The sequence below is a fragment of the Strongylocentrotus purpuratus genome, unplaced genomic scaffold, assembly GCF_000002235.5.
Source record: "Strongylocentrotus purpuratus isolate Spur 01 unplaced genomic scaffold, Spur_5.0 spur5_scaffold_12, whole genome shotgun sequence".
NCBI classification, from domain to species: domain Eukaryota; kingdom Metazoa; phylum Echinodermata; class Echinoidea; order Camarodonta; family Strongylocentrotidae; genus Strongylocentrotus; species Strongylocentrotus purpuratus.
In genome coordinates this window covers 17,474,485-17,487,393 of record NW_022145597.1, presented here as the reverse complement: position 1 = coordinate 17,487,393, position 12,909 = coordinate 17,474,485, and the positions used below count along the sequence as shown (strand labels likewise).

At 37.7% G+C, this 12,909-nt stretch overlaps 1 protein-coding gene across 3 annotated transcripts in view; it reads left to right on the top strand.

Annotated features, from left to right (window-relative positions):
* Positions 1–12,909, top strand: part of LOC105438645 (cyclin-C) — a 40,209-nt gene that overhangs the window by 9,177 nt on the left and 18,123 nt on the right. For 2 of the 3 annotated variants that reach the window (XM_030981965.1, XM_030981966.1), the window contains exons 2-7: positions 2,566–2,672; positions 3,940–4,024; positions 6,803–6,872; positions 10,409–10,460; positions 11,729–11,784; positions 12,461–12,496. In XM_030981965.1, coding sequence (XP_030837825.1) covers positions 2,566–2,672; positions 3,940–4,024; positions 6,803–6,872; positions 10,409–10,460; positions 11,729–11,784; positions 12,461–12,496 — 406 coding nt within the window. Of the gene's footprint in view, positions 1–457; positions 780–2,565; positions 2,673–3,939; positions 4,025–6,802; positions 6,873–10,408; positions 10,461–11,728; positions 11,785–12,460; positions 12,497–12,909 lie in introns of those variants that run through there. The other variant, XM_030981967.1, reaches the window with a different exon arrangement.

The window sequence follows — 12,909 nt, the reverse complement described above, 5'->3', positions numbered from 1 at the left end:
AAGTTTTGGTATGGGGTCATGAATTTGGTTCAAATGAACATATTGGAAGCATATGCTTTCCTACAATATTCAGTGATCGTTGTCGCGGTTGAAATCGAGTCCAAAGTTATGAAATTGTAAATAATAAACTCTTTATGTTGTATACATGTAGCTCCCTCTCAAGGTCAAGATATTAAAGCAATTAAACAATGTTTCTTGACTAAAATCGACCAAATAGCTATTTCCGTTTGGAAATTATATATCAATACTACATATTCTGAAAGTTTCATGGTCGCAGCTACCATTGTACGGCCGTAGGTGCTATTTGAAATTTATCAAAATTTACCGGGAGCACCTGTAAATTTTTATATTCCATTTTTCTCAAAAGCAGAAGTGTTTAAGGGGCTACATTTTCTAGTGCTTATAATTCATCGACAGTGGCATCCAAATATATCAGAATTGTAAAGAATCACTATCCACCCAATTTTCAAAATTCTCCAAAACTTTGTATTACCTTTAAGGCCAGTGTAAAGGTGAGGAATAGTGCGTACATGTAACTATTCTCTTTCCAGGCTTTTTTCTACTTTGGGTAGAATCTGGAGAATTACCCAATTTTCTATCCAATTATTTTGTTTTTATGTAAACTAAGTCTCCATTGAGCAGGTCAGTTATTACATCTACACTGTACTTTGGACAAAATATCACAGATGATGCCAGATGCGAAGCAGAAATTAAAAGAAAGATAGAAATAGCTCGGAATACATTTCTGGCAGTGAAAGACTTTATTCACAGATAGAAAGGTGAAATTTGCGCTTAGGTTAATAAGACTAGCATAAAGCTGTCATGTATGGTCTGTACTATTGTATGGAGCAGGAGCATGGACAATAAGGCATGGAAAATAGAATAACAGATGCGAAGCAGAAATAAAAAGAAGGATAGAAATAGCTCGGAATACATTTCTGGCAATGAAAGACTTATTCACAGATAGAAAGGTGAAATTTGCGCTTAGGTTAAGACTAGTATAAAGCTGTCATGTATGGTCTGTCCTATTGTATGGAGCAGAAACATGGACAATAAGCAAGGCCATGGAAAATAGAATAACATCTTTTGAAATGTGGATTTACAGAAGAATGATGAAAATATCCTGGAAACGAAGAGATTTGCACATGGCAGGGCGTAAACAAATTGCACTGGTAGGATTAGTTAAAGAGAAGGTTGAGCTCTGGGAAGAGGTGAACAAATAATTTGAGCGCATTTATATTGTATTATGCATGTGTAGAAGAACAACAGATAAAAAAATGTTCTCTGAAAAGCATGGCTCTTCAAATGCCTTAATATTTTTGTATTATGCATGTGTAGAAGAACAACAGATTAAAAAATGTTCTCTGAAAAGCATGGCTCTTCAAATGCCTTAATATTTTAAATATGACATCATAAAAATCGGGACAGATTTTTACGCCACATGTTCGTGTAGTCCCATATACATGTTTCTGTGTACAGTGCTTGTAACTTTACCAAGACTGGGCCAATTTTCTTATCATTTTGATGATTCAAGAACCTTGCAGTATACACACCAACACTTACAGTACCGGTATGGTATATGCTAGATGATCAACATTTTCTGATCGATTCCACAACGTTTATTTCACAATGCAATCACACGACCAGAACTCAATTTTATCTTAGGGCCTGCAAATTATCTTATCTTAAAGGTACTATGTCCCATTTACAGGCCCAAAAAATGGAAAAGTTAAATTCCAACTGCATTTGAAAGATAATACTAATTTAGAACTTCCCTAAAAAAGGTGGGGCTTGAAAATGTCTTCAAGTGGGAAAATAACGACTATTAGTTGTCAAATCGACTTTAGGGCTATAGAGCCCAAAAGTAATAGTCTTGATTTTCAGACAATTGTACCGAATGGTCAGACGTTTTATGCTGCGCAAAGATTCAATCAGTTTAATCTTGGCCATCACAAGAAGTGGGTTATTGATGTAGACAAATGCTCATGCACCCTTTACAACTCTTTTCATGTATACTTATTACCAAAGAAGAAAAAAAGCCAGTCAGTCACTCAATAGTGTCTGACAGTGAAGTCTAGCAAGTAAACGGGTTTCCTTGCATAATTTGAATATGAGGACACTGCTAACGTTTAAATTTCACAGATAGGACATACATGTACATGACATATTCATAAGTTCCTGCAAAGTTCTACAGAATTTGAGGTTGGCTGCAAAAGGGACATAGTACCTTTAAGGAGAGAAAAGTCAAAGGATGTGTTGGAGGGAAGAGTGGAAGGAACTAGACCGAGAGGGAGACCCAGAATCACTATAACTGGGAAGAGAATGTCAAGAACTGGAGTGGACTAAAACTGCAAGAGTGCACCAGAATGGCAGAAGATAGAGTGAAATGGAGAGATGTTGCAATCAACCTCCGAACCGGGAGAAGATATTTAGATAGATAGATAGAATGAATATATGGCGGACAGTCTCTCAAATGGTAGAGTCCAGTCTCTAGAGAGTCTCCCAAATCGTACTGGTGGATGGAAATTGTCAATGACAATGCCATTTTCTTTCATGTTAAAACAGTCAGCAATGGATTCTGGACAAACAAGTTCTGATGAAGGATCGCCAGACGGATCTAGAAATCCTAACAGAGGAAGAATACCAGAAATGTATGATTTTCTACGCAGGAGGTAATTAAACATATATTTGCCTTGAGTGCTGATTTGCATGTAAATAGCAGGCATGCCACGCATTTTGACAGGCACAAACAGAAATGTTCCAATTAAAAAGAAATATTGCACTGCACGTTGTGAAACCTTCATTTGAGCCATTCTCCGATAAAGTGTTCAATTCAATGACCTAATATTAACCACAAGAAATTGTTAAAAAATTATATATATATAGTTACTTTCGCAAACTTCAACCAGAATACAAAATAACAGTCTTACTAGCTAAATGGCAATCCTATTATGTACACTGTATGTAATAGTTTGATACTGTAGAATTTGAAATAAATAAGAATCCTTTAGTAATACAGTTTTAGACAAACAGGGATATAATTTTAGTGCCATAAAGAGATTTATAGAAGAAGTATCTTTATGATTAAGAGAAACATATTTTTCTGTTCAAACTTTCTTGTGACCTCATGAAGGTCAGAAATGACTCATTTATCCTGAGTGTCCTGATTGTTTCGTAACTAAAAGGATTCATTGAGGAAATGGAAGTCCTTATACCAGCACTTTTATTTTACTTTTCGAGATTCTTGATTGTATAAATGTTATAATTCCATTTTGATTCAATTTTCCTGCTTCATCACATTCCTGAAAAGAACAGGCTGGAGCAAAATGAAGGTCAATCAGATATGCAAAGATTTGAAAAAGTTGTAGTATACCCCCTCCCCCCCCCCCCCAAAAAAAAGGGATTTTGCTTTGGCAAAATTCCCAATTGAGCTCTTGCGAACAGGAAATTTGTTTTACAGTTGGATGAGCTCAAAGCGATATACATGTACATGTACATGTAGTATTGTGAAATGTGAAGGTCTTTTTAAAGAATCAGTGTGATTTTTACTCTTTCATTGAAACAACATCTGTGCAGTTGCTATCTTCTATCAATTTGATAGGAAATGTTATCAGAAGACCAGTCTACTATCTCATTGTAAAGTTCTTTAATGAGCCTTAAAAACCCTTACGGATATTGCAACTTCTATACTGTTTATGTGAATTTATAAGATGATGAAGCGGATCCTAATCAAATGTTTGGTTGAGAGCATACACGTGACGTTGTGACCAGGCATTTATTTTGCTTAACACATAATTTTACTAATGTTAGACGGTTCCAAATGTACCTTGTATGGGTAATTCTTACTAATTATGCCCTTTACTGCTGTGTATTATTTGTATTTGCAATCAGAAGTTGCAATATATTCCCATTATTGTATTTGTTTCTCTGTATTTCTAGTTATTCAGGCACTTGGAGAACAACTCAAAGTTCGTCAACAAGTTGTGAGCACAGCAACCATCTATTTCAAAAGATTTTATTCCAAGTAAGCAAAAAATCATCACACTTTATTATTCTGTTTTTTTTTTTATTGTTTTCTTCTTCTTCTGCATCCATTCCCCCACCCTTTCAACCTAGCATTTACCTTCTTTCCTCACTCTATCTCTCTCTCCTCTCCATCTATACTCTCTCCTCTCCATCTCTACTCTCTCTTCTCCATCTCTACTCTCTCCTCTCCATCTCTACTCTCTCCTCTCCATCTCTACTCTCTCCTCTCCATCTCTACTCTCTCCTCTCCATCTCTACTCTCTCCTCTCCATCTCTACTCTCTCCTCTCCATCTCTATCTCACCTCTCTCCTCTCCATCTCTACTCTCTCCTCTCCATCTCTACTCTCTCCTCTCCATCTCTATCTCACCTCTCTCCTCTCCATCTCTACTCTCTCTTCTCCATCTCTACTCTCTCCTCTCCATCTCTACTCTCTCCTCTCCATCTCTATCTCACCTCTCTCCTCTCCATCTCTACTCTCTCCTCTCCATCTCTACTCTCTCCTCTCCATCTCTATCTCACCTCTCTCCTCTCCATCTCTACTCTCTCCTCTCCATCTCTACTCTCTCCTCTCCATCTCTATCTCACCTCTCTCCTCTCCATCTCTACTCTCTCTTCTCCATCTCTACTCTCTCCTCTCCATCTCTACTCTCTCCTCTCCATCTCTATCTCACCTCTCTCCTCTCCATCTCTACTATCTCCTCTCCATCTCTACTCTCTCCTCTCCATCTCTACTCTCTCCTCTCCATCTCTACTCTCTCCTCTCCATCTCTATCTCACCTCTCTCCTCTCCATCTCTACTCTCTCTTCTCCATCTCTACTCTCTCCTCTCCATCTCTACTCTCTCCTCTCCATCTCTATCTCACCTCTCTCCTCTCCATCTCTACTCTCTCCTCTCCATCTCTATTCTCTCTTCTCCATCTCTACTCTCTCCTCTCCATCTCTATCTCTATTCTCCTCTCTTCTCTCTTCTCCATCTCTACTCTCTCCTCTCCACCTCTATCTCTATTCTCTCTTCTCCATCTCTACTCTCTCCTCTCCATCTCTATCTCTATTCTCTCTTCTCCATCTCTACTCTCTCCTCTCCATCTCTACTCTCTCCTCTCCATCTCTATCTCACCTCTCTCCTCTCCATCTCTACTCTCTCCTCTCCATCTCTATTCTCTCTTCTCCATCTCTACTCTCTCCTCTCCATCTCTATCTCTATTCGCTCTTCTCTCTTCTCTCTTCTCCATCTCTACTCTCTCCTCTCCACCTCTATCTCTATTCTCTCTTCTCCATCTCTACTCTCTCCTCTCCATCTCTATCTCTATTCTCTCTTCTCCATCTCTACTCTCTCCTCTCCATCTCTATCTCTATTCTCTCTTCTCCATCTCTACTCTCTCCTCTCCATCTCTATCTCTATTCTCTCTTCTCCATCTCTACTCTCTCCTCTCCATCTCTATCTCTATTCTCTCTTCTCCATCTCTACTCTCTCCTCTCCATCTCTATCTCTATTCTCTCTTCTCCATCTCTACTCTCTCCTCTCCATCTCTATCTCTATTCTCTCTTCTCCATCTCTACTCTCTCCTCTCCATCTCTATCTCTATTCTCTCTTCTCCATCTCTACTCTCTCCTCTCCATCTCTATCTCTATTCTCTCCTCTCCATCTCTACTCTTTCCCACCTTTCCTAACTCTCTACATGTACCTGCCTCCTTTTCTCTGTCCTCTTAAAGGTAATAGAAAGTTTTGGTATGGGGTAATGAATTTGGTTCAAATGAACATATTGGAAGCATATGCGATCCTACAATAATCAGTGATCGTTGTCGCGGTTGAAATCGAGTCTAAAGGGATGAAATTGTAAATAATAAACTCTTTATGTTGTATAGCTCCCTCTCAAGGTCAAGATATTAATTTAGCTATAAAATAATGTTTCTTGACTAAAAATCAACCGAATAGCTTTTCCCGTTTGGAAATTTTATATCACAACTGCATATTCTGAGATTTTCATGGTCACAGCTACATGTATTATTGTATTTAAAGGCCGTAGGCGCTATTTGTAATTTATCAAAATTTACCGGGAGCACCGGTAAATTTTTATATTCAACTTTTCTCAAAAGCAGAAGTGCTTTAGGGACTAAATTTCTAGTGCTTATAATAAATCCACAGGGGCATCCAAATATATCAAAATTGTAAAAAACACTATCCAGCCAATTTTCAAAATTTTCCAAAACTTTGTATTACCTTATCTTTCTCTCTTCTGAAATTGATCTTAGATAGTATGTCTGAAGTACAATATAACTCATAATATCATGTTAATTATTCCTTTCATTTTCTATAGATTGTTCAATTCACATTTATTTGTTTAACCCTACAAGCATCAATGTATTAAATATTATTATTACGCCTCTGACTTGATGTACATGTATCATTATCACTGTTCAGTTTGTATATTTACACATTAAAATTTACTGTTCTTTTAATACTTTTCTTTTTGCACTAAATCATTACTAGTACTACTATCCTTAGTAAGTCATCCCCATGTACATAGTCTTTGTAGAGTAAAGTAAGTGAACCTAATTTTTTTTTTTAAACTGAATAGAATATCCAATCTTGATAGTAAATTGTATTGAAGAAGAGCAAAACATTGGAGAAACCGATCGGTGGAAGCATGAATGAAATTAAAAAAAATAACAATGGGAACGTTATGACTCACTATATGCATGTGGGAGTTTCAGCATTTTTGAAGTGTCAAAGTTTGGTTAATCATGATACCTCTTTCTTTCTTTTATTGCAGGAACAACCTCAAGAGTATAGACCCACTTCTCATGTCACCTACCTGTCTATTTTTAGCATCCAAAGTGGAGGTTTGTATCATCATTTGTTTATAACTTTAGCACTTTCCATAATCCTTCCCCCTCCCCCCTGTAATGTTTATCCATCTTTATCTTCTCATGTCACCTAACTGTCTATTCTTAGCATCCAAAGTGGAGGTTTGTATTATCATTTGTTTATAACTTTAGCACTTTCCATAATCCCTCCCTCTCCCCTTGTCATCTGTATCTATCCTTATCTTCTCATGTCACCTGTCTATTCTTAGCATCCAAAGTGGAGGTTTGTATTATCATTTGTTTATAACTTTAGCACTTTCCATAATCCCTCCCTCTCCCCCTTGTCATCTGTATCCATCCTTATCTTCTCATGTCACCTGTCTATTCTTAGCATCCAAAGTGGAGGTTTGTATTATCATTTGTTTATAACTTTAGCACTTTCCATAATCCCTCCCTCTTCCCCTTGTCATCTGTATCCATCCTTATCTTCTCATGTCACCTGTCTATTCTTAGCATCCAAAGTGGAGGTTTGTAATTATCATTTGTTTATAACTTTAGCACTTTCCATAATCCCTCCCTCTCCCCCTTGTCATCTGTATCCATCCTTATCTTCTCATGTCACCTGTCTATTCTTAGCATCCAAAGTGGAGGTTTGTAATTATCATTTGTTTATAACTTTAGCATTTTCCATAATCCCTCCCTCTCCCCCTTGTCATCTGTATCCATCCTTATCTTCTCATGTCACCTGTCTATTCTTAGCATCCAAAGTGGAGGTTTGTAATTATCATTTGTTTATAACTTTAGCATTTTCCATAATCCCTCCCTCTCCCCCTTGTTATCTGTATCCATCCTTATCTTCTCATGTCACCTGTCTATTCTTACCATCCAAAGTTGAGGTTTGTATTATAGTTCGTTTATAACTTTAGCACTTTCCATAATCCTTCCCCCCCCCTCCCCCTTAAATAATAATAATAATACTCAGTTTTTATATAGCGCAAATTTCCTCCTTATCTTCCTCTTTTTCTCCGTCGCCTTTCTTTCCAAACCCTCGATCCTCTTCCCTCCCCTGCATCTTACCTCTCTCTCCATTCATCCATCTGAATCAGAGAGAGGGTGGGTGATTCTCCTTAAAGAGAAGGTTGAGTTTTGGGAAGAGGTGAAACATAATTTGTGAGCGTTACTCATTCTTATTATGCAAGTGTGGAAGAACATCAGATAAGACATGTTCCCTGAAAAGCATGGCTCTTCAAATGCCTTCATATTCTAAATATGCATGTAACATCGTAAAAATCGGGGGGGGGGGGGGGGGGGCGGCTTTTTACGCCACGTGTTCGTGTAGTCCCATATACATCTTTCTGTGCAAGTGTTTGTAACTTTACCAAGACTTGGCCAAATTTCTTATCATTTTGATGATTCCAGAACCTTGCAATACACACAAATTCTTATATGCTAGATGATCAACCTTTTCTGGTCGGTTCCACACCGTTTCTTTCACAATGCAATCGCATGACCAGAACTCAACTTCATCTTTAACCTTATATTGAATATTCATATATGAAAATGTTATTGGGAAATCATTAGAAGCGTTTAAAGGGGGTGTAGCTTGGCAAATACTGGTTAACGCCATCTACGTCTCTTTTTGGACAACTGCACGTAAACGAATGGACTAGCTTGATTACCTAATGGTAGTCAGCGACTTAATCTCCACATGGTCAGCGCGCGCTAGCATTCACGAAACAGACCAAAGTTCTCCTCACGCTTCAGTTTGCCTATGTTGCATGCACGTGTTTGCAGCGGTGGCGTCGTCTGTAGTCGTACTATACCCGATTGGCCCCCAGTCAGGCCATTGGAAAGACACATATTCTCGTCATGCTACACTCCCTTTAAAACAATAAATAAAGATATGTATATCAATTAGAATTACTTCCCTGCAGGAAGTGCAGTCTGATTGGTTATTGATATATAAGTAGTGATCTTGCAGTGAAAACTTATCAAACTTGCTAGTATACTGACAACAATTAGTGGAAAGAAATGTAAGTGCAAAATTCGCCTTTCTGATAGCAATACCTAATGTGCACCTGGAAATATACTGTTTGTGTTCTGTGGCCTCAGTACCTATCTGTGTGCACAATATATATTATTTTAAAGTAGCTCGGCGAAGAAATTTCACATAATCACTAAAAATGGGCAAATTATACATGTCCGGATAGCGTAGACCAATATGAAGACACACATTCTGCTCTAAAGTCTTGTAAATATAAATGAAACGCGGTAAGAAGCTTTTTCCAAGAACCTTCTCAGAACTTCAATTCCTGGCTTGAACATTGTTCGCGCAGTAGGCCGATTATGACGTCCCTGGTTGGGCACGTTCGCAATTCTAGGCCTCAAGCTCGCCTCTCGCACAGCTCGCGTGCGGTATTTTGCATAGCTATACGTATACATTACCCAGACTTCGCATGCTTCATATCCTGACCAGAAAGTGGAATAACAATCTCTAGAAATCATGTAATTACATATAATATTAAGCAAATTTATGTAATATAAAAAGAGGGGTGAATCGTGCAATTCGATTTGTCCAAATACCCTTCCATGCTGTGTAATTTGCTGAGACGTTTTGTATTTGTTCGGTCATCATGCCTTGGCGTGATAGTGATTGCTGTTGATTATATGCGGAGACCATGATGAGTGAATCGCGAGCGTCCTTTTGCATTTGTATGATGTCCTGCAGCTGCAGTTCTATTTCTGAATGGTGCATATTTGTAATTGATTTTCGTCAAATATAATCTCACATCTAATCATCTTTGTTTTATTATCCGTGAAATTTGCCAAAGAGCCCCACACATCCCGAAAAATTAGAAATTGTCTCGCCCAGTCATGACAGATCGATCGCCAGTTGAGCGGGGCCGGGGGAGCTGAGCGGCAGCTGGCAGTCCAGCCAGCTCGCGCTGATATGCTATCACTTGACCTGCACCAGCATCGACGCCGTCTTCTCCGAATTGTTCTCTTTCTTCCATCTCTCCTACATCCCAATCATCATCATCATCACTATCACTACCAGTACCACTGTTGTGGAGCTGTGCTCATCAACTTCGAATTCTAAATCGAGTAAAACCTCTTCTTCGAGCTCGGACATTTTGATCAGATATTTAGCGTTCGAGTGGCGTTTGTATACGTATAATGCATGCAGGCGAGAGTTGTGTGAGAGCTTGAGGATCGCACTCTCGCTCATGTGCCCAACCTCCTACGTCACAAATCGTACGTCACAATAATCTGTAACAATTTTTGAAAACTAAATATGAACCATTAGAAAGATTGTAACATTAACTTTGCAATGATACCAACATTATTAAGGTTAAAAGCCTTTTGAAACCTTCGCTCAGCTTCTTTAACAAACTCTTGTATTTCCATTGACAAAATGTATTCTTTTGGGTCATTGTTTTATATTTTGTTTCAAATATATTATATTTGGTGTTGGCAAAATCTATTGTTGTGAGTATATGTTTTCATCTTTGTGGACAAAGTTTGTAATTTGGGGTCATTTTTTTCTTCTTCTTTTTCTTGTATTTTCACAGGAGTTTGGGCCTCTCATCAATAGTAGATTGATAAGTGCCTGTCAATCAGTAGGTATGTTAAACTATTTCATTTGATCGTCGTTCAGATATGACACGGTAAAAGCGCAACATTAAGTTTAAAGGTATAAACCAGTTTTGGAAACGCCCCCTCTCAAAAAATGAAATGGAAGCTCTTATTACCAATCATGTGAAAGAATATGTTTCGACTAATACGTGATGATAACATTTTTGCCAGGAAACCGCCTACTAATTGATATACCGTGTTTGCCGGCGTAAAGGCCGCAGTATTTTTGGAAGAGAAAATATCAAAAAGTCTGGGTGCGGCCTTTACGGCGAAACAGAAAAAAAAAAAAAAAAAAGTCAAAACCAACACGAATTTGTACATATATAGATCTACGAACGGTACAATAACTATACATTTCCACACATCTTACCGACAATTTTATCTTGCATTGTTGACATGAAGACGAAAATAAACTTCCAAAAACAACATCTGCCGATAGATTTTGATCTAAGTTCGTGCCAATGCATTATAAAAGTAAAAGAAGGGCCCGTTTAACGGGAGCCGCCGCGAAGCATCAAGCACGCGAAGTCGCCACTTTCAATCCATTTCAATGACTACATCACAGAAAACTGCATAGTATGCTATCAGTGCGCGATGGCCGAGAGGTTTAAGGCGCTGATTTTAGTCACATCAACTTTTGTACGCAAGAGATCGAATCCCGACTTTGACAAAAGTTTTTTTTTTTTTTTTTTTTTTTTTTTTTTTATTTTTTTTATTTAATATGTCAAAATCGGGGGTGCGGCCTTATCGCCGGCAAATACGGTATTTGGTAAATTAGTTTATCTATCCAGACCGGATAAATATCGCGCACGTGTGCGTAGTCCCATTTACATCTTTCTGTGTACAGTGCTTGTAACTTTATGAAGACTGGGCCAAATTTCTTATCATTTTGATGATTCCAGAACCTTGCAGTACACACCTATACTTATATGCTAGATGATCAACCTTTTCTGATCGATTTCACAACGTTTCTTTCACAATGCAATCGCATGACCATAACTGGTCTATATCTTTAATATGTCATAATTATTTCTATCAGTGAACCCTTTTGTTTATGATGTCAAACTCGAACAAAGCTAGATTAATATCAAACTCTATTATTTACAAATGTATGAAACATGACCCTTATCAACAAGTTCAGAGTCAAATGCTTTGTTTTTTGTTGATGTAGAAGATCTTGGGAAATTTTCAATGTGTTCATACTAATCCCTTATGTCCGACTTTTTAACTAAAACATTCATTTTCCATTATCACAGTGAAAAAGCTGCCATATGCCTTCTCTGGTCAGGAATTTCCATACACCATCAAATCGGTAAGAAACTATTTTGTTTTGCTGAAACCATCGTTATAATGATAATGATAATAGTATAATTATAGTCTTCTTTAGCATTAATACTGGTCTCCCTGAGGGCCCTGCAATCGTGCTTTAGCCAAGCTACCGTGATGATTAGGCGCTCAAGCATTCCATGAATGTCTTCCTACCAGGTACCCATTTACTACACCTGGGGGGTGTTTCACAAAGATCCTAAGTCGAACTTATCTCTAAGTTGGACTTAACAATTATGGAAAGCCATTAGCATCCTTGAAAATATTTTGTAAAAGTTTTTTTAAAAGGCATAAAATGTTTTTTCAATTATTCACATTTTCTATTATCATGGGAGATTTCATGTTCTTGATGTGGAATTTATGAAAAGTCTAAAATACATGAATTTTTGCTTTTGAATATATTTCAAAATAAGGCTACAAATGGCTCTCCATAATATTTGAGTCCAACTTAGAGTTAAGTTCGACTTACAATCTTTGTGAAACACCCCCCAGGGTGGAGAGTGACAAGTGAAGATCAATATCGTGCCAAATGACATTAGTACCGCAGCACTTTACGTCATCGTAAAGAAGAAAGCATCCGCGTTGCTGTGTCATATCTGAACGAACCATAATTTGTTCAATACATAATGCATATCATGAATTCTACTTTTTCTCTTTTGCAGATCCTGGAATGTGAATTCTACGTACTGGAAATCATGGTAATTAACCATAATTTTAATCCTGTTGAGTTATGTAGTTTTGTTTAATTTTTGTATTTATTAATTATATATTTTTTGTTTGGGGGAGGGGGGGGGGGGGGGGAGGTGTAACATACATCTTCACTTGAGGTAAACCATATTGTAATAAAACGAGCCATTCCTGCGGAAGGGGGTGGTTATTTTGTTCCTTTTTATTTCAAGGTCTGATCAACACAAAACTCATGCTAGGTATTTTGTACTTGACATTAATTATTATTTGAGCAGTTTGCAACAGCACTACACTATATAAATTATGCTAATATAATACACTAATCTACCTATATGTTTTTCCATGTATTGTATGCTCATGTTGCAGGAGTGTTGTTTGATAGTCCATCATCCGCACAGACCTCTTGTACAATTATACCATATGC